Genomic DNA, 22,802 nt, shown 5'->3' on the forward strand with positions numbered 1-22,802 from the left:
ATGCCCATATTTTAAGCAAAGCTACTTGAGGGTAACAAGGAAATTCCTTCAGAAAGAAGTAGCGGTATGTGTTACCTGCAGCACTTCTATTGGTACAGGTGTGTTTGGGAGGCAGGTAGCTGAATTAATCCTTATAACCAGTGGATTTAATTCATGTCTTTGTCTTTCAGACAGAAGAGGTGTTTCCACAGTGAAAGTCATGTAAGCATCTAAAATTTTATCATTATCTTCTGCCAGACGACTGATCACTGACTTTTCTCCTTTTTAAATATAGAAAATTAAATATTGTTATAGAAGCAATACCATCAAGACACCCATATTTGATGCAATCACAAACCTCCACTGAATTTGTATTAAAATAAAAGTGTTGTTTTAACTGCTTCAAATATTATTTATCTTGTACCGTAGGAAGAAAATACTCCTCAGAGCAGTATCAGACCCCCACTTGGACCAACTGCTGAAAGCGCACACAAGTTTATTTCTTTTTAAAGCTGCAAATATACAGTTCACATAAACACAAAAATTAAAGCAGTCCAGAAACTCTTCATCAAAATTAAACTCTTTGTTAAAGGCAAACAAGCACCTTTAAACAAACTGGCAGCTTTGGCACATCCATACACTCGGCAGCTGAGTTCCATGCTGCATAACGTATGGCTATTTTTGTCTGCGTGCACAGGACAAAGGGGAGATTTAACTCACTACATACAAAAACAGGACAACATATATTAATAATGAATGTTAATCTAGTCATAGTCAGAAAACCACAGAAATAACACACTCTACTCTGACCAATATCCCACTTTCAACACCTTCTAAATCAAACAGGATACAAGGGCTTAGATGTACCTAGAGGGCAGAAGTCCTTTTGACAACCTGCCCTTCAGAGCGCACAGACCTCTGAACACATCAGCCTCCCCCAGACCTAAAACAAACCCCAAATTTTTCTTAACCAGACAGTTTTCACCCAGAATGTGAAATTCCCTAGGGATCTTTCAAGCCAGTTTCCAGCAGGCAGACCCACCAGCACAGACACTTCAGAGGAGGAGACATGGAGTACGCATAGCATGTTGCTCCCTCCCTAACAGAATAATACCTGAGAGGAGAGGCATGACATCTAACTGCAGTGAAGCAATGCCACATTTCTCTGCCATAGTAGTATCAATGTTTCTTTTAGGACCAGAACCTCTTCTACCTGTTGATGGAAGGGAGGCAGGGTTGGACTGAGTAGGAAGGAGGAAACACTTTCTTGCAATTAATCAAAGAAATAATTTTAAGTTTACTGCAGTAGGTGGCAGAATTCAGTATCATCCTTAGACAAAGACATTGATTATACACTTTGACACCACCTTAGGCTAGTATTTCAACATGCTCAAATTTCCTTTGCACACTACACTACACTACATATGGAATCCCTCCTTTATAAGAAAGTTAAATTTGCAACAGCAAGCACTGGAATTACCAAAATTAAATTTATCTTTGCCACCTTACTACTCTTTCCTTGCATATATGCATTATGACACATACACAGTACTCTTTGTGATATGCATTCTATTGTTTCCAGAAACAGGTATTTTGTAACTTCACAGCTACAAAACAGGAATATTGTCGTTCCTTTACCTCACGAGGATACCATGAAGATAAACTCCTTCATCTTTGTCATTTTCTTAGAGGCTAAGTAATTATTCCCAAATTCTTTTCGCCCAGATCCAGTCTTTATCCAACTAGTAAAAGCACAGTCAGTCCTAGCCTCGAGTGTATAAATCCTAGCTTCAGATGCTTTGTCCCATCAGTTAACTAAGCAAGGACAGAATTTCAGCACTAGTAGTTTGACAAATTGTAGCAAGTGAACACAGCAACTTAAAAGAAGAACTGCAGAAATATTAATGCTGCTGGTCCTGATTTATTTTTATTCCTATAACAAAAGGAATGGCAGAATGTTTTAAGGACAAATTTAACAGTCAAATGGAAGGAGAGAGAGGTGTGCAACGTATTACTAAGCTTTATCTTTTAATAACAACAGTAATGTGACATGACATATTAGCAGTACCAAAATTACACTGCAGAAAAAAACAGTCCACTCTGAACAAAAGCAAAACAATAACATAGAGAACTCCCTACAAAGCGCGTAATTGTTTATCAAAAGCTCGTAAATGAAAGAAGTTCCAACTGCCTTAATTTTGAAGAAATAGCGTATGGAAGTTTGAGGGAGAATGATATAAGTCACGGGTCTTCAGAGTCACGGGAAAGACCGACCAAACCAGAGCCACAAGGTAAACGGAGCAGATGTGGCTGAGGGTTAAGCTCTTCAAACACACCTCTGTGCTGCAACCTGAGCTGCCCACCACCATGTGCGTGCACACAGGGGGGCTCCAAAATGCCTGCCCATTTCTCTGCATGCCCCATTCTGCATTAGTGTTTTCTTTACTACTCTTCAAAAGGTCTGTCCATAAAAGCAGGAGCACCAAACTCTGCCACAGTGGACAGCAACAGAAAACAGTTGTAAAGATTTGGTTGATGCTATTGGTGCATTCACTTATTTTGACAGAATGGTACTACAACTGAATGTTATCATTCACGGCCGGTGATGCTTATTGATAAGCAAATGTACTTTTTATAATGTGTACTGGGGGCAATGTGTACTGCAACCCTGCAATGCCATCCTAGCTTTTGCCCAGACAAGCATGCTATTTAACATGGGCGAGTTAATATATGCTCTAATGTCCATTATCACAGTGGTTATCATCTCCTTCCATCTTTCATAGGACCTTCGTCAATTGTAAGCTACAGATGAGAGAGCAAAATACCGCTCAGTGGGGCTGTGGTTTTTCATTTAACATAATGAACTAGCACTGGAAATAAAAATGGGCCGTAAACTACAGATCAAAACCTGGCCTCTAGTAGGAAAAGCAATGCAAGTGATATGAAACAACAGCTTGATAATTTTGCAGTTGGAACAGTTGTTTTAGCTCCAACATTTCTCTTTAACTGTTTTACAAATTTCATCACTGCACACCCAAGTCCCTTGCAAATATCCATCACTTCACCCCTGGAACACCCCAAGTCATAGAAAAGGACCATCGTCATCCCTGTTTCACACTACAAGCTAAGGAAACTGAAAAAGAAAGTTTTATTAGCTGCTGAAGAAACACAGAAAGCTCACGGCAGAGATGAGACTAAAGCACAGGTCCAATAACTCTTTTTTTGTTTTAACCTTGAATTCTTAAAAAAAAAAAGAAAAAAGAAAAAGATGATAAACAGAATTCCATATCTACCTTTTCAAATCTAGTCCATAGCTCCATCCAGAACTTACCATTTGTGGTGGCTGTTTCGTCTGCTCCATATGTCACATTTCCCACATTATCATTTGTTTTCTCAGTTTCTTTTGAAGTTGAATTAATCGGAGGACCAGCAACTGCTTTCTGCTTCAGAAGTTGGGCCTTATCCAGAAATCTGTTTTTTGCAAATATCACACTTCTGAAAACATTAAAAAGATCTGAAGTTATTTTAGAAATATGAAAAATAAATCCCTGCCATGCTAATGATTCCACCAAAACAATTTTTGGGGAAAAAAAAAAAAAATCAAGTCTAAAAGAGCTCAATTGCCAGAAGATAAACGTAAAGGATATCAACAGGATACATGGTCCTTCTCTTTTGAGTAAGAGACCACGTTAAGTACCTGAAGACATGCATAAAGTAAAACATCTTGTACTACATGCTACAATACCTTACTTGCAGATTTTTCTGTACATCTGCTTTGCTTTTTGAGGAAAGAGAAATACGTCTGTTCTGTAACTGCTGACATTTGGTATACCCTGTTACACAATTACAGATAGACCAGAAATCTAGAATTCATACAGTTTTGCTCTATTATAGGAGGAACTGCCTTCTTAGGGGGGAAATGCACCTAGGAATGCTGTCACTTACATTTCAGCACTAACAAGCTTCCCAAACTTTGTAATTTCAGCCACTGCTGTAAATCGTTCTTCACAAGACATCACGCATTTTATTCCCTAAAGTACATACATTTCTTACAAATTTGATATATTATTGCTGCTGAAAAATTAATATTAATCAGAAGCAGCAGAAAAGGCTGTTTAACAAAGATGAATCTGACCACATTTTAAATCTCCCAATTAAGTGATTCTGTTGTCCCTCTCTTCAGATCACTGTTATATACTGTACCTGGAGGGTGGCAGTACAAGACATACTGCAACAAAATTGTATTATCTGTGAAGAACGCATTCAGCCCTAAAGATTCCTCACAACGGGGTGACAGAATTGGTGGTAGAATTTTATATGCACTTCAAGGAAAAACAATGTCTGTCCAAGAAATTTTTACATCAGTAGTCACAAAAACTGGTCGCTGTTTTACTTAGCATGATTTATAATAATAGCAGCTTGAAAATATTTTTAAAACATTTGATGATGTTTTGAGAGGTACAATGTTTAATAATGAAACAACTATAGTGTGATATATATAGACAGATGCATGCGGTCTACTCTTTTACACACATATTATGACATTCATTTCTAAGACTTTAATCTAACACACATTTTATTGCTAATAACATAGACTACAAGAACTCCATGCCATCTAGTCATCTCTGAGTGCGACTAGCATTGTATACTTGGGACACAAAGTCCAAATCTCCCTGACTAGTGCCCCCACAGCTTCTCACAATGATTGCTTTAAGGCTTTCTGGTGCTGATTATTGTCTCCAGATTATCATATTCGGTCTACAGCATTTTCTCTCAGATTTATTAATATGTGCAACATCTTCCTTTTATCCTTGGCATTAAATGTTTCAAACATCCTTTCTTCCTCCTCCTCCCAGGGATTTTAATCTCAGAGGTCCAAGTTCTGCAGCTGCTTCACAAACATTATTTTAATTCAGACAGGCATCCATGCAGTGAGCAACAAATCAAGACTGTGGCTGTGAAGCTTGAAGTAATGTATGTTTACAGCACTAAAAATAATAATTCATTACCCAGATTAAGCCAAGCATTTCCCAAATAACTCTACCTATCCTCAGAGATGTTTCAAAAAGGATCGTAGTAATAGCTGGCGTGGGGAGAGAGAAGGTTGGTTGTGTGGTTTTGCAGCACTAAAAGTGATCAACATTAAAAATACAGCTCTCCAAGATCTTTGTATTCCTATGAAAACACAGTCAAAATTGTTAATATATGTAATGTTAACTAAGTAGTGAATGACAGACTGTCATAACTGCATTGGGAACAAAGAAATCTAAATAAAGTTTACATGTGGCTTTATAAGTAAACCATCATGCTAAGAAAAAAGCCAGACCTGCTAAAACTAAAAACAATAAGGCTGTTTCATTTGCCTCGATTAAAATAAATAAATAAATAAATAAATAAATAAATAGAACACTGCAAAGAGTCAGAGACCCTAGAGACTATATATAGGAACCTCCAGGTGTTGGGAGTAAGTGAAGGAAACTGTAGTGTGGAGTTCACAGGGGTAACATGGAATTTATTGGTGGATTTTTTGGAAACCTCCCCACTGCAGACTGAAAAAACATAGCGGATATCAGACCATATGTGGGCATTTCCAGCAGTATTAAGAATTTTTCTGGAACCAATTTGAGAGAAGCAATGCAGCATACAATTATTTTGACTATCATATTTCCCGGCTGTCGACTTTTGACACAAAATGAGGGAAGAAGGAAGCTGATTCTTCAGAAAAACAGATACTTTTCCAGGTGTGCAAAGAAGCAGCAAAACTTTGCCAATAAAATTGGTAAAATATAATCTCCCAAATCTCAGATTTGCTTTTAGAGTAAACATGTAGGCTGCCTGTCAGGTAACTCACTAGTCCTCCAAAAGGAATGATCATGATAATAGCTCTTTCAACATGAGGCTAGAAAGAAACATCACCACAGTCACAATACAGGCAGAATGAGAACGTTCAGGTATATGAAAGAGCAACGGTGATGTACGTAAGGATATAATATTCATTCATTTTACCCTGTTTGAGCTTCACTTTGAAGAGGTAATTTTTTCCAGACGAACTAATATCCTGATAAAGATTCTTACACAGCTCTTGTGTCATTAGACTGTAGTACCTCTCAACATGTTTCCAGTAATGATTTTGGAATATTAGACTATTTCTACCCCAAAATTATTTCTATTCCAATTAATCTGTACTGAAAGTTAAGTTTGCACAAAGACTAGACACATGCTCTTAATTTTTCAAAATACTGATCTCATTTGTTCATGTTTTACCAGAATGTTGTTACTGACATGACAGATAGCATAAATGCATGCAAAGGAACTGCAACAGCATAAGGAACTCCACTTTCAGACTTAAACTGGACAAATATTCTTCAAATAACCCGATACTTCAGATGCTTACAAAATGCAGAGCAAGTCCAAAGTAAGGTAATGCCCTGGGGTTCTACATTAAATCTTACACAAGATGGAGGCCCATTTTTGAGCAGAAAGGACATGCTCATGGGACACAAAGCAGAAACAATTTACACTCTGAGTTACACAGCAAGATTTCACCAATGCAATTTTTGGAGTAAAAACCCTACTTAGTTTCAAAAACACCAACTCACATTTGCACTGAGTATCTCCTCCCATAAGCCATTAACAAATAAAATCCCATTCTAAAGGTTGTTTTTTCATTTCTATTATCACAAACAGGTATGTAAGATACAAACACACTGGCCCAACTGATTCTAGGCAGTTACGAAGCTTCAGAGGGCCCCATTTTATTTTATCGTGCAATCACCTGGTATTTATTTTCACATTCAAAAATACAATGCAGAAGGAAATAGCTCACATAGCAAAGGCTATAGAGCAGGAAGTGTCCATTTAATCTACAAACCAGGAACTGAAGACTGTTAAAAACAGGACAGGCAGCAAACCAAGAATTATGTAGGACAATGTAACAAGATATTGATTAAAAATCAAGATTCTCTCAAATCTTAAATACAGCACCTTTGTTAAAGAAGCATTCAGTCTCCATCAGCTAAGAATACAGGCTAGGAACTTAAAAGGTGGCTAGATTTTCCAGATATTGAGAGAATATTTTTTTTTAAAGACGGTTTTGCACTTAAATGAAAACTATCTGAAATAAACTAAAGATTTTGCTTCCATGTGCAATTTGACATTCTGGCTGATTTTCTTCATCGCTACAAATGCATGTTTTCTTTCTGCAACACAAAACCCATACCATTTGAACTGCAAGACTCACTTACAGGTGCAGTCAGCAGAAATAGTATTGTTCTCACAACATACAAAATACTCAGAAATATTGCTCTGCAAAGCTGAGTTCACAAATTTGTGCTGAAGGCATTAACAGTCTGGCATTAACATTGACTTCACTATCTTTTGAGCAGAGTAACGATCTGACTAAATCTTGTTCAGGAGAAATTCTTAAACTTATATAAAGGCATAAAATGAGAAAGCACATCTTAGAATACAGGAGTGGGTTCATTATCTTGTGCTAACACCACCTAATTTTGTAGAAACAAAATGGGAACCTCAAGAAAGTAATTTAAAAGTTTATATTTTTTTAGATGACATTCTGGATGACATATTTGAGATATACCCTATTCATGATTCATTTCAAGGGCAAAGGTTTCCATTATGTATAATACCCAAGAAAATATGATTATTTTTAAAGTTATAGTATCTCAAGTCTTGAACCCTCTAATCTTTTCTACAATTTTAGAGGGTTACATGCTACTTGTTAGAAATTTACCACTGAAAACTATTAAAACAAATTACTTTTATTAAACCAAAAGAGTGAATAACTGTTCCTAAAAGCAGAACAGAACAAATAGGGAACTCTGCTACTACAGCAGGATAAACTCAGGATTACCTTAATTGCTTTAGAAAATTACCTCATGGTAATTTGAGCCAATACAAATTCATAGTTATAGAGTTGATCCATTGAGCGCACAAGCCAGCAAAGCCTGCTCTGCTAGCAACTGTTATTGCTGACACTACCTTCAACCTTTCAAAAAGAATGAGGTGCCCTGAAGAACACCACTCCTCACTTTTGCCACTTCCTAACACTTTCAAGTTGAGCAACTAGCAGTAGGATAACTCCTAGCTCCTCCTCCATCTAGTCACCACTGACACTGTCTTATCCCATAAATTATCTCAAGTCAAAAGGTACAAGTGAACAAAAGAAAACACATGCACAAACAAGTAAGGTGAGCAAAGTTCCTTACTTTATGTAATTATTTCATAAACAGCTACCTTACCCCAAACAGACAAGCTTGATGTATTAAAGGGGATCTTGATGCTTTTGCTCCTTTCCTATAACAAGTAGGCATGGGTGCAAAAAGCAGTAGTCAACCACTGCCGAAACCACAGTATAATTATAGAACATTAAAAAAAACCCATACTGAAAAACAATTACATATTTTCAACTGTATTTTTAATACATGAACATTTCCCAATGCAAGTGCAACATTCTTACCTCACTGTACATAAGTCATCTGTCCTTGATGGATATGGCAAGCCACAATTAGAGGTTGCTAGTCCATTCAAATAAGTTTCCTCTGCTAAATTAAAACAGGTTTTACATTTGTTATTAAGTACTTTTATGTTTTGATAACTCTGCTAAGACTGACAAAATGAACCTGTAAAGTTCTAAGAAAACGTGGTGAGAAGTCTTATGCAAGCTGTATTTGTAACTCAAAACCACAATCCATTTAATTTTTGTCTCAGAGTCAAGGATGAGTTTGAATAAGCCTAAAATATTTAAAATAAAATATTTTCAGAGGGACTCTGAGAGATCATGCAGAGAAACTAAAATATTATGAAGTCATACTTTATTTCCTAGAAAAATAAGTTCCATGGTAATTATCATGCTGCAATTTAAAACAGAACTAGGAATTAACACGTAATTAAAATGAGGTGAGAATATCCAAATAGTATTTTGCTAGCACTGAATGTCCTATGTGTACTTCAGTAGGTACTGACGCCAATAACATACCTTAATGCATGCAACTGCATACATAAGAAATAAGACATTACTTTTGCTTATTTATTTTAATAAACTGTTCCAATTGCTATTCTAGTGAATACTGATTAAAAAAGTAATGTTACCAGTGTCTGGATCTCTTACACAATGTGTAGAAATGTCCAAATATTCAGTCAACATTTTATATATGCCAAAAGTATGGTATACTACACCTAACTGTCTTCAAATGTCATTTAATTACAGAAAAACACTCTACAGTCACAGATTTCAGTGTTAGCTACTCAACACTTAGCCTCACAATGTATCAGCCCTAATTACAGTGAGATGTAGGTCTTAATTACAGTGAGATCACAGCAAATCAACATTGTATGAATGGCAAGGAGAATTTGCACTTGAATAGCTGAGCATGTTCCAGACAATAAAGAATAAAATTTGCCATTATCTGGAAGTAAGCAAAGGTGGAGCAATGCAATATTAGGTTTTTACCCAGCTATAAACAGGATACTAAGAAAGTATAACAAATTACCTGTTTTACAGAGCACAAGTACTGGCACACCCAATAGTGCACATGGTTTTTCAAAGTCAATGAAAAGAAACATAAAGAGATCTTCAGGACATTCCTTTCTTCCTTAACACAGAATGGGTTAGCATTTTTCCATTCATCTGAATGGGAAGTCATGTTCCTGTTCGTTATCTCTTTGAACACACTTTCTACCTTTGCAGACTTCAATACTTGGTCCATCGATTCTCCCTGGGCCCATCAGCAGATGGCAGTGCTACCAAAACACAGATGCATTCTGCCAGCCTAATTACCCCAGGAATTAACGTGCTCCTATTTCGATGGTGCATGTCATTAATCATTAGGGAAAAAAAAAAAAAAAAAAACAAAAAACGAAAAAAAATTAAAAGATAACCAACCAAAGCTGGTGACACAGTGCTCCCCAACATAATGTAAGCACCCTGCATCAGATGCTAATATAGGAGGAAATCACATTATCTGCTGAATTCCCCATTACCCTACTGCAGTAACAAGCTTCCCTTTGGATAATTCTACCTAAATATTCAGCAAGTCCATTTTCGTTTGTAGATCTAACAAAATCAGAAATAACACAGAGGGAGGATCTAGCTGTTAGTTTTGTTTTCACCATAAAAATCTAAAATTAAGGAAAAAAACAAAGAAAGAAAAACAAACAAGCAAACAATTATTTCTTTGCATTTTCAAAAGATTACTGAAGTCAAAATATAGAGTTTCATAACAATTGCTTTTTGACTTTTTGGACACTTGTGTTCATAAAAACATTCTATGACAACAGCTATTAAATTGCAAGGCCAACTGCCTAAAAGCAGAATTTTTCAAAGTAAAAGGTCTGCGCTGGTTGAATTCAGCCCTTTGGTACATATATGTATCCAAGACCTCAGATGATGATTAAACACATTTTTTCATGGTCCTCTGCCACAGGTAGCACACTATTGTTCATTGTGTTGCTCAGCGAAAGAGTATTTATTTCAAAAGTTAGCTTTTTTTCTTACTGCACAATGCAGGTCTCGGTGTCATTTCTTACAAAGTAGCCAAGCAGTAATCGTGGTGTAGCAAAAGGAATTACTGAAGTCCTCCTAGAGAGTTCTGTAACACTCATTGCTGAAGTACCTTTTTACTTTCTCAACTTTAACACTTTCTGTAACATGTCAAATATTATCCTCCATTGTGGAGACTGAAAATTGGAGTACAAAAGAGTAAGGCAAAAGGTTTCCACTATGCTTCGTAGCCCAGCTGGAAAGTCAAGGACCTAATTTTTTCAGCATTATATATTTATTTTAACTTTCATTAATAAAGTTTGCCTTCATTTGCTCTTGACTTCCGTTGCTGTTGTGAGCTCTCGACCCCCATGATCTCCAGTCAGGCACTGTAACGTGGTACCATGCGCCTTCTGAGCTCACAGCAGATCGCTCTGCACAGCTGCTCAGTCCAACAGTGCCCAGGTGCAGAGAAATCCCAGCTTTCCAGCCAGCAGACTTGAACAGGATTCCAGAAGGGACGGAGAAAGCCAGCAGCAGGGTCTAAGCAGATGCAGCTACAAACACAATGCTGCTAGATGGAGATCTTGACAGAAGGCCGGATTTTGTTGTTATTGGCGGCAATATCGCAGCAGGTTCTCAACTAGCACAAGGCAAGGCCAGATTACAATCTGCATGCAATTGGGATCCCACCAATGTCAGGAATAAACTTTCATACCTCTCCATGAACCAGCAATTCAAAGGAAATGTGGCATTCTGCTACTGGATTCCAGATATTTGCCACAGCAGAGAAAACAGCAAGAACCTGGGAACTTATGTTCTGGTCATGGCTCTGGATGTTAATGCAATAATTTACAAGCATGAAGCAGCAGAAAACCCCGCTGCTTTTTTCTGGTGTGCCTTAAAAACTTTCTGTCAGCCAACTAAATCTTTCTGCCCAATTCTATTCCAAAGCTATTGAAAACTTGTTGTAACTATAATACCTTCAGTCTTCCTGCAATGCCTTGTTCCCTCAGTAGACTCCTCAGTCCTGTTCCTGCTCGTCCGTTACTCAAGGTGCCATTGTACTCCCCCTCCCTTTTCACCCATAAGCCAGTTCCAGTTTCCATATTGTTATACCTTTAACAGGAAAAGCTGAAGACTCCTCCTGTGCCTTGGATTCCTTTGCTGCTCTGATTTTTGTACAGCTGTGTGCTGGCTGACTGTCTTCAAAGAATTTTCTTTGCAATAGCACAGCGTGTTTTACACCACCTATCAGGAAAAAAAAAAAATCAAAATAAAATAAATTCCCTGGTTTAGACTTCATCGCTTAGTCTGGTTGGGCCACCCAATTTTTGAGCAACGATTTTCCGATGGCACCCCTTCCCCTTTTCCTACTATCTGTAAGAATCCACTGTCAGAGTTCAATTCTGATCATCTGGAGATGAAAATGGTCAGAGTTACTGACGTTTACCTCAAAGCCCACAGAAGAATCTAGCGTAAAATGTTCTCCCTCTGTGCTGCATGACAATGCATATTCAGAAGAAAATACTTGGGCAGCTGAGGCTTGTGGGAACGCCCAGAATACTGAGCCTGCAGAGAAGGCAAACAGCCCTGGCAGTGAGCTGAGGGGACTTGGCCATACAGACTCCTCGGAAAGCGTGCAAACTCAGCAGGGAAAGCTTTTAATCCTTTGTCCTGCCTTTCTCCTGTTGCTAAAAGGTAAGGCTGCTCTTGAGAAAACACTGAACTACAAACAAGTCTCCATTCCCCAAAAGCAGCTACTCAGGTGCTCAACCGACCTTTAAGAGAAAACCCAAATGCTGTCAGAAATTTCCACCACTTGCAAAGCCTATTTGCTGACAAACCCCACCATATCTGAGCAAACATTAGATTTATTAGTATCAGTTCAATCAAAAGAAACCCAACTCTGTATTAACTAGCATTTGAAGCCTTATAACCTCACCAAATCTCTATCCACTGAAACACATGGGAAAGAGAGAACAGTTACAATATTTTGCTAATAAATCATGCATATTTTAATAGTAAAATTAATTTTAACAGTAGTTTCAGGCCATCAGAACAAACATTTCCTATAGGTTTCCTCTCATGCTTAGTTCTCTGGTATTTATTAAGGACTGAGATCTCATTTCATACATGTCTGTAACAGCCCCAACAAGGTCTCTCTCCTCTAATTAAATTAACTCGACTAGTAAAAATTAACTATAAATAGTTATAATTATAAAATAACTGTCTTTGAAACCACTGACCTTCAAGGTAGTGTGGCCAAAATTTAGGCATAGATTCAAATTATGGCATTGTGGGAGAGAACAAGGGAAGGAAGACGAAATAGAAAGATGCACAGCATAACAACGTGGCTGTACAAGTTTTGCTTCTTCTCAGTCCAACAAAAAGAAAAAATCCACCTTTGAAAAATTAATACATTCATTACTAATATCACTACCCAACAACCTCACATAGCTCTCTAGTTTTCAAAGGTTCAAGATTATATGCCTAATTATATTCTCCTGCCATCAAAATTTCCAGAAACTGACTCATGCATTCATTAAAACACCAATGAGTAGGAATTATTTTAGTGGGAATGACATATGAATGTCAAATAAACTTGACAATAACTTATCAATAGATGCAGTCGCAATTTCAAGGTTTGTCTTATAATGTGCCTGTTTGCATTAGCCTTACCAACAGCCTCTGCATCCCCTTCTAGTGAAGAAATAGTATTCGGTTTACTAAGCTTCGCTTTTGAAGAAACTTTGTCCTTGGTATCCCAGATTTTTAAAATTATTTTGTGATCTCTTAGTTTTATTAGATATTCATTAGTGACACCGATATCGACACTATGGTTCCATGATATCCACATCTTGTCATTTTCAAACCATGGTGTAATAGCCTATTAAAACAAAAGATAAAAATCTTTACAGGAGCTGACCAGTACTGGAGAACTTGCATTCACATGCTGAGCATTATCACCACTGCTCTCAAATTGTATATTTATTTCTCCAGCTTATGCTGGGTCTTACATGACCCACCCCTTGCTGTGACAGAACAGCGTATTTTGTTGCATTCAGACAAAGTAGTCTTATCAAGTCCAGGTCTGATACAAAGACCAGAGGTAAGAACAAACAGCAATTAAGCTGTTGCTCAGCAATTAAGCTGTTGCTCAGCATGAGATTGTGGACTGAAGACCTAACAGAATACTGTAAAAGCAAATATATACACTTTAAAATGCTGAGTTGGTATGTATAAAATTAAAGGACCAGCACTAAACTTCACATGTATAAGCTGGTAAACTGTAAGATCAAAGCACTCAAGAGTCGCCAATATAACATATTTCAATCAGCAATTTTGCAAGTCCATTTCGCTTAACAAAAACATCAAGCTGATACTCAGAAGAAGAGCAAGGCAATCAAAGAGGGCCATTAGAAAAATTGTCATGCAAAGACAAAACCTGAGAGTATGCAAGTTACTTCAAAACCAACAGTCTCCCTCTCTCAAAAAAACCCCAATTTATTTTAGCACCAACTGTTAAGAAATAATTTCTTAACAAACCAAGGTGTATTCAAAACAATACATCCAATTTTTAGGTTCCTGGGTTTGAACTCAGTTAAACATGAGTCTAAATAGCAAAATTTGCAAAACTCTTCAAGTACCTTAAAAATCTTTTTCTCCTCAACAAAGGTCAGAGGTATAAATTTCATTTTTTTCTTAATTGCTAATAAAATGGATAGTTGCCTTCAAATTTTTATATTATTATCTTGGTACTTGAAAGATAAAAGCGATAATCCCAAGTAAACTGATAATCCAGAGGAAAGTAAAAGTAAAATACTCTGAAATCCGCCAGCCTCTTACTATAAATGTAAGAAATTACTGCTGATCTGGACTAGCAGAGTCAAGTTCTATCCTTGATATTTGTTCTATACTGTGTGTGCAGACAAGGCCTAACCAGCTGTTAAAGCAATATGCAACTACATCACTCCATATCTGAAAACGTTCTCCCACCTTCTATATGCAACATTTTGGATGACTTAGTTTTATTGTATCTTTTACCTTGGAATTAGATTCTGTAAATAGCTTTGCAACCACCCCAAACAAGACCAAATCCAGTTTTCTAGGTACGAGGTCATCCGGTAGAAGGAAGTACTCAATGTGAAAGCAACGTCTCGTTCTTGGAATAGCTCCCGATTCACTGACTTGAATTCTCTTTCCTTGTGTATCAAGGGGGTTGGAGATCTTCTGCTTTTGTCCTAGGGAGAATATTAGAATTATTTGGAAGCGTTAAATGTTATCAAATTTGATACTTTCGGGGGAATTAATGTTCTCTGCAGTCACCAAATGGTAACAAGCATTCCAGCGTGACAACAGAAAAACAACTGATTGAACACAGATGACTGGTGAACATAACCTCTTATCCCAGTGCCCAACTCTGCAGTTCCTACCCAGGTTTAGCTACTGTAATGGTCCATGAAGTTCCTGGAATGCCCCCTTCACCCTCTCTTCCTGCAGCATGACATCCAGTGGTTGCAATTCCCAAGGCACGTAGGTCCTGTTACCCAGAGAACTTCCGTAAAGCAGAGTTGCACGCTGCTCAGGGGAAGGCTGAATGTACCTGCTCCTGCCATACCCAAACACCCCTACGCCACAGCAGAATCGTACCTCACCTGTTGTACAGCTGCTACCCTCTCCTAAAATTACAACACTGCCTTCAAACTACCCAAAATCATAATTAGCCAAGTTGAGTATATATGCCCAAAGCACCTTTATTTTCATTATTTGGCAGCGACTGACTAGTAAGCACCAGCTAAGATCATCAACTCGAACAGCTGTGACTACCAAGGAGTCAGCAGTCAGGAAAGGTTTTCAGTCACTAGTGACGATCACCCAATGATAAAAGGCTCTTATGTCCTGCTGCCGCTTTACTGAGGAATCTACCCAGGAAAATTCAAATCAACTAACACCTTTTCTAACATTATCTCCTTAAACCATTCAGGAGTCTGCCACAGACCATTATGAAGTAATAAAAGAAGGGTTCTTAGGAAAACCTGTGCCAGGTACTTACTTACCTGTAGGCAGGGCAGGGACAGCCAGTGAGACTGTGAACGTGCAGGTCACGGTATGGCAGCCATCCGGTTCCACCGAACTTTTTTCAGAGGGGAGGAACTGGCTGCCTTCACCCTCTGGGCTCAGATGTCCAGCACGCCCAAGCACCTCTCGGTTTTCAGTTTCAAAAGTGCTTTCAGAGCGGGTTGTGTTCAAGCGTGTCATCTCTTCTTTATCATCCTCCTCCACCTCCTCTTCTTCCACCGCCTTTGAATTCTTACGCTTCTGCTTTGCCATCTTGACCTACAGTCAGAGGACGGACTCAAAGGCCGCGGAACAAGAGAAGCAGCTTTATTTTAGCGCCGAAATAAAAATCCCTAGTAGACCCAAAGCAGGAGCAAGGAAGGACAGCACAAATCCCCTTTTCAAAAATGCTCTCCAAGTATGCAACGCACGTACCCAACAGATTCATTTTGGGGCGCAGGGACAACCCACACACAAGCCTCCAAGGAAGAAGCCAGGCTGACGGAGCGTTCACCAAACAGCGACACGACCCTCAAAAAAACCAACCGGGGGGGGCGGGGGGGTGTCATCTGAGGCTCTGAACTACGGGTCCCTTGCCTACCTGCAGAGGAAAGTTGACGGGGGGGGGAGCCCCTGCAGCTAAGCGCCAGCGGCGCCGGCCGCCCTACCGACCCCCGCTACCGGCCGCCGGCCGCTCCCCGACCCGCCGAGGCCGCCCCACCAGCCCGCAGCCGCTCCGCGGGGGTCAGCCCCGGCCCGGCTCCCCCCGGGGCCGGTCGGTCGGTCGGTGGGAGCGTCCCGTCCCGTCCCGTCCCGTCCCGCGGTGGGGAGCGGTGGTTCCCGCAGCCCCGCGAAGGCGGCGTCAGCCGTAGCGCGCACGTAAAGCTAGAATTAAAACAAACGAACCAAAACCGCAACCACGTCGCCTTTCAAACGTGTGCGGGGCTTCCCTTCTCCCCCCCCCCCCGGACACCTTTGGGTGGGTTGCCTTGGACACAGACGATGTTTACGGTAGAGCGGGCAAGGGAACGAGACAAGGATTGCCCGCGATGTAATTAATTTTGCACGCAGCTAACAAATCAAGAAAACGCCTAAGCACGTTCACTTCTCCGTAATTCGAAGAGCACAACCATCCACATGACTCGGCAGAAATAAGAATAAACCAGCCAGAACCAAATAGAGATGGGGTTTTTGGAGACACTAACACAGGATTACCTACACACCGAACCACTGAGCAGTAGACTGTAGTGTGAATTCAGGCACATTACTTATTCACTAACTCCCTTTTCAGGGACTCGGTTTGCCTAAACTATAACTAACATTCCATACGTGCACAACTTGCATTCCAACTTCCCCTTCCTTAGACAGCAGCAGAACCATTACAGGATTAGTTCAACAATTATACACCAAATAATGATGAAATATTTTGTCCTCTTGCGCAAACCCATGTCCTATTTTTCAGCACTTAAGCCGGCGTTAGTCTATTTAGTTTGACGATATTTCACACAAGGGGGGTAAAAAAAGGTGGGATGATTCATTCCACATCAGATCTCAGTTCTCTTTGTTTTCCCACATGATTATGTCTCATAACCCATCATTAGGAACTCAGGCCGACATCTCAATTGCCTGCGAAAAAGCGGCTGAGTGGAAATTAAAATGCCAATGGAATAAAACTTGATTGTCGTGAAGCACCTTCCTGATGGATAAAAGCATCAACATTTCAGGGCGTATTCTATGACCGAAAGAACACGCAGATTCCTGTGTGCCATTCCTGTACCTACCGCTGCCTTTGTGCGTGGGGTTTGGTAAATCCCTTTCAAATGCAGTGAGAGCACCTGAATTTTTCATACCAAACTGAAAAGCAGTTAAAAGGCCAGAAGGATCCAAATCTTAAAATGATTCAACAGTTTGGTGCTCCTTTCCCACCTATCAAGACCGAAATCCTAGATGCCAGTCTCCCACTTCGGCCCTCGGATCAAAAGTGCAGTAGATACACCTGCTGCATCCCCGCCAGACTGGGCTGCATCCAAACTGCAACGCTTCGGTTTTAAACACAGCCTTGAGGATATAAAAGGCTGCAGACAGTGTGTCACACCTTCCTCAGGACAACCAGTTCCACAGCCTGCAAACTTACCTTGCAGGCAGGAGACCCACGTCTACTTCTTCCCTTCCCTGAGGCCTTGCTGCACCTGCATCTTCTGACTGCCGGGAGTGGGACCTAGCCGACCATCAGGGCTGTACGTTAGGCAGAGCACAGGGACATTTTCCGCTCTTCCTGCTGAAACTGTACCACTGTGAAAGGAGTTCAAGATTTGCTGAGCTCAGTCGGAAGAGAGTCTTAAGATCTATGATGGTTTATTGAAAGTGCATGAAGAGTCTCGGCGAGGAGCGAACAGGACGTAGACCCATGCTTGCTGGCAGAACCTGAGCCATCAGGCCAGAAGCGCATACTCACAGCTCCTCTCAGGCAAAGGCTCAGGGCTGTGAATCCTCAGCAAAGTGCATAAAACCTCGGAATAACAAAGGAGTAGGGGACACCCACGTTCTTTGTGTCATCTAACTCTATGCAGCGCTTTGTCCAGCATGCCGTTTTGGGGGACCGTACACTAAGATGTCCGACTTAGCTGTAAGGAAACCGATTCTGATTTTCCAGGGATTTCAGGTTCTAGATGTCATGGGAATGGCCAGACGGACACAAAATGGGTCCCAATACCAAGGCTGAAGCTTCCATCCCCTCCTTGCATCTGCTCCTTACAGTCACTGTACCTCCATTCCCTCACCTGTACACACAGACTTGGCGATCTCTGGTATTTAGGAATATCCAGAAGTGGTGCTCTAAAAAGGCTAAAGCTAAAACATACACATTTATCCTGAGAATCTACAGTCCAATTTACAGCAGAAATTAAGATGGTGCCAATGTTTTAGAAAGAAAATACTTTTCTGAAGTAATTTAGATGCACACTCTTAACAGGAGTCAAAACCTTGTAGCAGAGGCTCAGATCGTATCGGCTCCTTACAGCCTGCACAGGAACTCTGGCAAACTTATCAGCTAGAGAAACAGAAAGCCAGGAGTAATATTGACTGAAGCACTACAAGGCAAATTCTGGTCTCACTTATCCTATCGCGAATTTCCAATTTTCCCCCTCAATTTACTCCAAGATTTGTTCATAAAAAAGAAACATTTACCCCATGAGCACCACTAAATAAAGTCGAAAGCAGTAGATTTCTCTTTTCTAATTACAGGAGAAGAGCCTTAAAACTGTTCCAGATGCTGAATAACTAAGAAATGTCAAATACAACACCTGGTTATTCAGAGAGCTGCAGCTGTTTCCTCTGCAGACTACTTAACAAATCGTTTCTTCGCTTTAAATAGTTTATGCCAAGAGAAAGACCACAATCTAATTAGTAATATCACTCAGGATAAAAACCAAGTTGTAGTTAGGTAAGGTCTTTCATTAACCCCAGTGCTTTCCCATCAACTCCACACCAAGAGAGGCTCCAGACACCAGTTCTTGCCCATTTTTAACATAGACATTTTCTTTACATTCAGAAGCTTACTAAGGTTCTCTATATTAGTTACTGAAACTCTTTCCTGTAGCCACCCAATATGCTCTTCATGTCACTAAACATATAGAACATCTTTACAGCCTTTTGCACAGTTTATCAGAATTACCTACACACTCACTAGATGCACACATCTAAAATCTTGTCTGTGTATGTATTAAACGAAAACACACCGCAGGCAGGAGCAGAACTACACGACAGATACGGACGTTCAATTACATTTTTCTTTCTTTGCCCTACTGTATACACAGAGCTGTTCCAATATGCTGGACCTAACAAACAAAAAGACAACACCCAACATTTTTGGAATTGCAAGCAACTTCAAGAACATGCCAAGAACAACACTGCACCGCTAATATGATTTTAACTCATCTCTGAAGTTCCTTGTGAAAGCAACTGTTTCAGAAACAACAGTTTTAAAAGGCTCGATAATATCACAGTATGACCTTGTTGGAAAGGGTTTGGAAAACAAATTTTAGGTACTTAGCACTACATTTTCACTTTTCTCCTTGACAGTACAAAGTCTGGAAGGAATAACGTGGGTTTTTTTTTTACTGTAATGAAGTAATCTTTCTGGCAAGATGAGCATCTTCCACAGTCCTGCAGTTCTGGCTGGCTCTGCGTACTGAACAACAACCTGCCACACAAATGAGACCAGGCTACTGATATCCTGGAACGTCTGACACAAACACAAACCATGCTGATCCTCAGTCCTGCAACGCATATGAACCGTGAAATAAAATACAACTATAGTTAACTTAAACTCAAGCCATTTTTTTTTATAAATGTAGTTTACATGTCTTAACCAATCCCACGGCTGCCTCATACAATCTAAAACATTATTCCATCAATGATGTTGGCAAACAAGCTTAAGTCTGATTGCGGCACCTTTTAACCTCTTAAAACAAAGTGTCCAGTTAAGTAATTTCAAAAGCAGAATTTTAATATACTTTAATTTCCAACTATTACCACAACCCTGGAGAAAGAGCCATTCCATTCAGATCCTGCTTTCCCAGCAGGTCTTTCTACAGTTGGAACTCCTTCAAGATACTTTCATGCTGGAGTGCACTATCGGAACTGGGAACAACTTAGTAAAGAAAAAGTCCTTGAATACTTAATAAAATGCTGCCACGTCTTTGAGCAGGTTTAGAGAATAAGTCAAGGAACAGGCAAACCTTCTCTGGGTCAGGAGTAAAATCTTAGTCTTGCTATAGTTGGGAGTAAACACAAGAGTCATTGTAATTACACTGTGACAGCTTTTTCTGTACGTCTGATATCAGAAGGACGGCGCTGTAAAAAAGGTTAAGTGTAGGGCAATTCATGGTTTAGTTTAAAGAAAAGCAGGCAGCAAAAGGAAAGTTTACCTCTACCAAACGCAACCCCCTTGTCACAGAGCGGCTGAAGCGACACTTAAGTTTTCTCTGGTCCAACTATTTTCTCAGTTGTCTAGTGGTTAAAAGTCTTGGATCAGGTGGTTGTTTTTGAAGAAAACGTGATGCAAAACCTAACTGCCTAGCAGTCGGAGCTTTTCCTGGAAAATCAAACAAAACTCAACAGCCAAAGGTTTGGGGTATTTTGTTGGTACCAAGTATCTGCTTTCTTTCAGAGATGAAACTTTGGTGAATGTGAATTGACATCGTTCTGACATTCTCATTTCCCTGTTACAGTGATAACACAGAAAGCCAAAGATTTGTCATGCCGTTTATGTCCTTTGCTCTTTCAAACCGGAAGCCCAGCAGATGGGCAATGAGGAATTCAAGAGAGGCCCAAATGCTCCCCAGCGCCGTTAGCGATGCCTCTCTTCTGGCCAACAGACATCACCAAGAAACCCAACTGGAAACCATAGGTGCTAAAGTACAATTTACGCTGACAGGTTTATAGCCTGGTAAAGCTTCTGGCAGCCTTTAAATCACTTATTTCCACTTGATAAATATTTTTACAATTGAAACTAGCTAGACGAAAACAAGTTTGGATTGTTGCACTGTCTAACCCTAGGGCCTTGATGCTTTAGTTGGTATTTGGGGTCAGTCGGTTTGATGTGTGTGGATAATGGATGTGGATTTGCATAGTATCTGCTAAAAACATTCAAGGTTTATGTTTTTGTCTTTCCTGTCTCTCCCTGGTGCTGCATTGCAGGGACATTTTGACCCTAAGTCAATTTCTTGCATTAATTATATTACCAGACTAAGAAAAGCTCAAGTTTCATAGGTATATGTGGCTATGAGAGGGAATAAGGAGTATACATGCATCTAGTTCATCCAGTCACTCCCCAAGTCAATCAAAAATAGAAGTTACAATTTATGTATCACTTCAAACGAGAGGAAAACGGGAGAAAGCTCTTTAACCCCAAACCACCCTGAAGTAAGTCCATGAGCCGGACAGGAGATTCCTAATGACTGCACAATTACAAAACGCAGTACTGTTTCAGATAATAAATACACTGAAGTTTCCTGGTAGATAAAACTCAGCCCTTGAGAGCAGGAAGGCTGATCCTGTGGAGCATCGAACCACAGGAACCACGGGAACCCATGTCTTGTAACATAAAAACCGAAAACAGATCTTCAGCCAGCCAGCCTTGTATGTTGCCTGCCTACCATAGAAACAATCAGAAATCGGATTTTTAGTGAAGAGGAAGGTCAACAGCCTTCCAAAAGATGCTTTTTCTTGATGACGCACAGCACACCAAGTCAGTTGACATTCCCTTGCAACTGTGGGAAGTAAAAGCAGCTTCTGGGCCCTGAGCGCACACCGGCAGACCTCACCTGCCCTGAACAATCTAAGGTGGGACCCCGACCCCCTGCCCAAGAGCACCCAGCGCTGAGCCCCCTCTCCTTCCCTGAGGGATGCTGTAGGTGTACCTATCTCTGGTCCTTGCCCGGTCTGCTGGATGGACCTTGGACCTGCACTGTAGTCTTTCCACCAGCCCTGTCTCTAGAGGCCCTATCTGCTGCTGCTCTCGATGGGACTTCTTGGACGGACCCCAGACCTCGTTCACCGCCTTGCCTTGTCTGGGGCTGTCAATGGAGCCCGTTACCACCACCCCAACTTTGCCAACCTATTCAGACCTTGGGCACGGCTGGTGCCACGGTCACCTCCGGCTCGTGGTGCGTCCCTGCCAGTGGAGCAGCCCTGCTCGTGTTGCTCCCCGGCTGTAGCTGCGCTCAACAACGCAGGTCCTACTCCATAGCCAAAAGCAACAAGAAGCACAGCTTTGGAAAGCTCCCTCATTGGAACCAGTTTAACGCGTGTTCGTCTCTGTTACAGACAACTTAAAAAATACATACCGATACCACAAAGACAGCGCATCGACAGAAGTGAAAAAGCCTGGGCGAGCAGGAAGATGATCAACTTTTAAGGGCGTTTCTTTTGTTAATTCAGTGGGACTACTCGCTCATTCGCAAGCCTTACTTGTTAAACTGGATTCTGCGACGCTGTCGTTCTGCTCGCGTTAAAAAAGGAACCAGAAAGAAACTAGTTAAGGAGTTGGAAACCAACTCCGAGCTCCGGCTCGGCCGGAAACCCTTTTCCTGACGGGCAAACGGAGTGGGGGGGGGGGGCACCTGCCCGCTTTGCCCCGGGGAACCCCGCGGGCCGCACGCAGCGGTCCCCGTCGGCGGCGGCGGGGGGTGGAGAGCGACACCCCGCCACCGGGGTCAGCGGAGCCTGCGGGGCCAGCCGGCGGGACCCCGCCCCGGGGGCA

At 40.7% G+C, this 22,802-nt stretch overlaps 1 protein-coding gene across 9 annotated transcripts in view; it reads right to left on the reverse strand.

Annotated features, from left to right (window-relative positions):
- CFAP92 (cilia and flagella associated protein 92 (putative)) overlaps window positions 1-22,802 on the reverse strand; it is a 130,479-nt gene that overhangs the window by 19,472 nt on the left and 88,205 nt on the right. For 6 of the 9 annotated variants that reach the window (XM_049826639.1, XM_049826647.1, XM_049826643.1 and 3 more), the window contains 8 exons: window positions 15,538-15,817; window positions 14,525-14,721; window positions 13,160-13,367; window positions 11,597-11,728; window positions 8,456-8,540; window positions 3,311-3,474; window positions 1,094-1,192; window positions 76-260 (listed from right to left, as the gene is read on the reverse strand). In XM_049826639.1, the coding sequence (XP_049682596.1) occupies window positions 76-260; window positions 1,094-1,192; window positions 3,311-3,474; window positions 8,456-8,540; window positions 11,597-11,728; window positions 13,160-13,367; window positions 14,525-14,721; window positions 15,538-15,817 (1,350 nt within the window). Of the gene's footprint in view, window positions 1-75; window positions 261-1,093; window positions 1,193-3,310; window positions 3,475-8,455; window positions 8,541-11,596; window positions 11,729-13,159; window positions 13,368-14,524; window positions 14,722-15,537; window positions 15,818-17,672; window positions 22,740-22,802 lie in introns of those variants that run through there. The other 3 variants (XM_049826646.1, XM_049826640.1, XM_049826644.1) reach the window with 3 other exon arrangements.

This window comes from Accipiter gentilis, chromosome 23, assembly GCF_929443795.1.
Source record: "Accipiter gentilis chromosome 23, bAccGen1.1, whole genome shotgun sequence".
NCBI lineage: Eukaryota > Metazoa > Chordata > Aves > Accipitriformes > Accipitridae > Astur > Astur gentilis.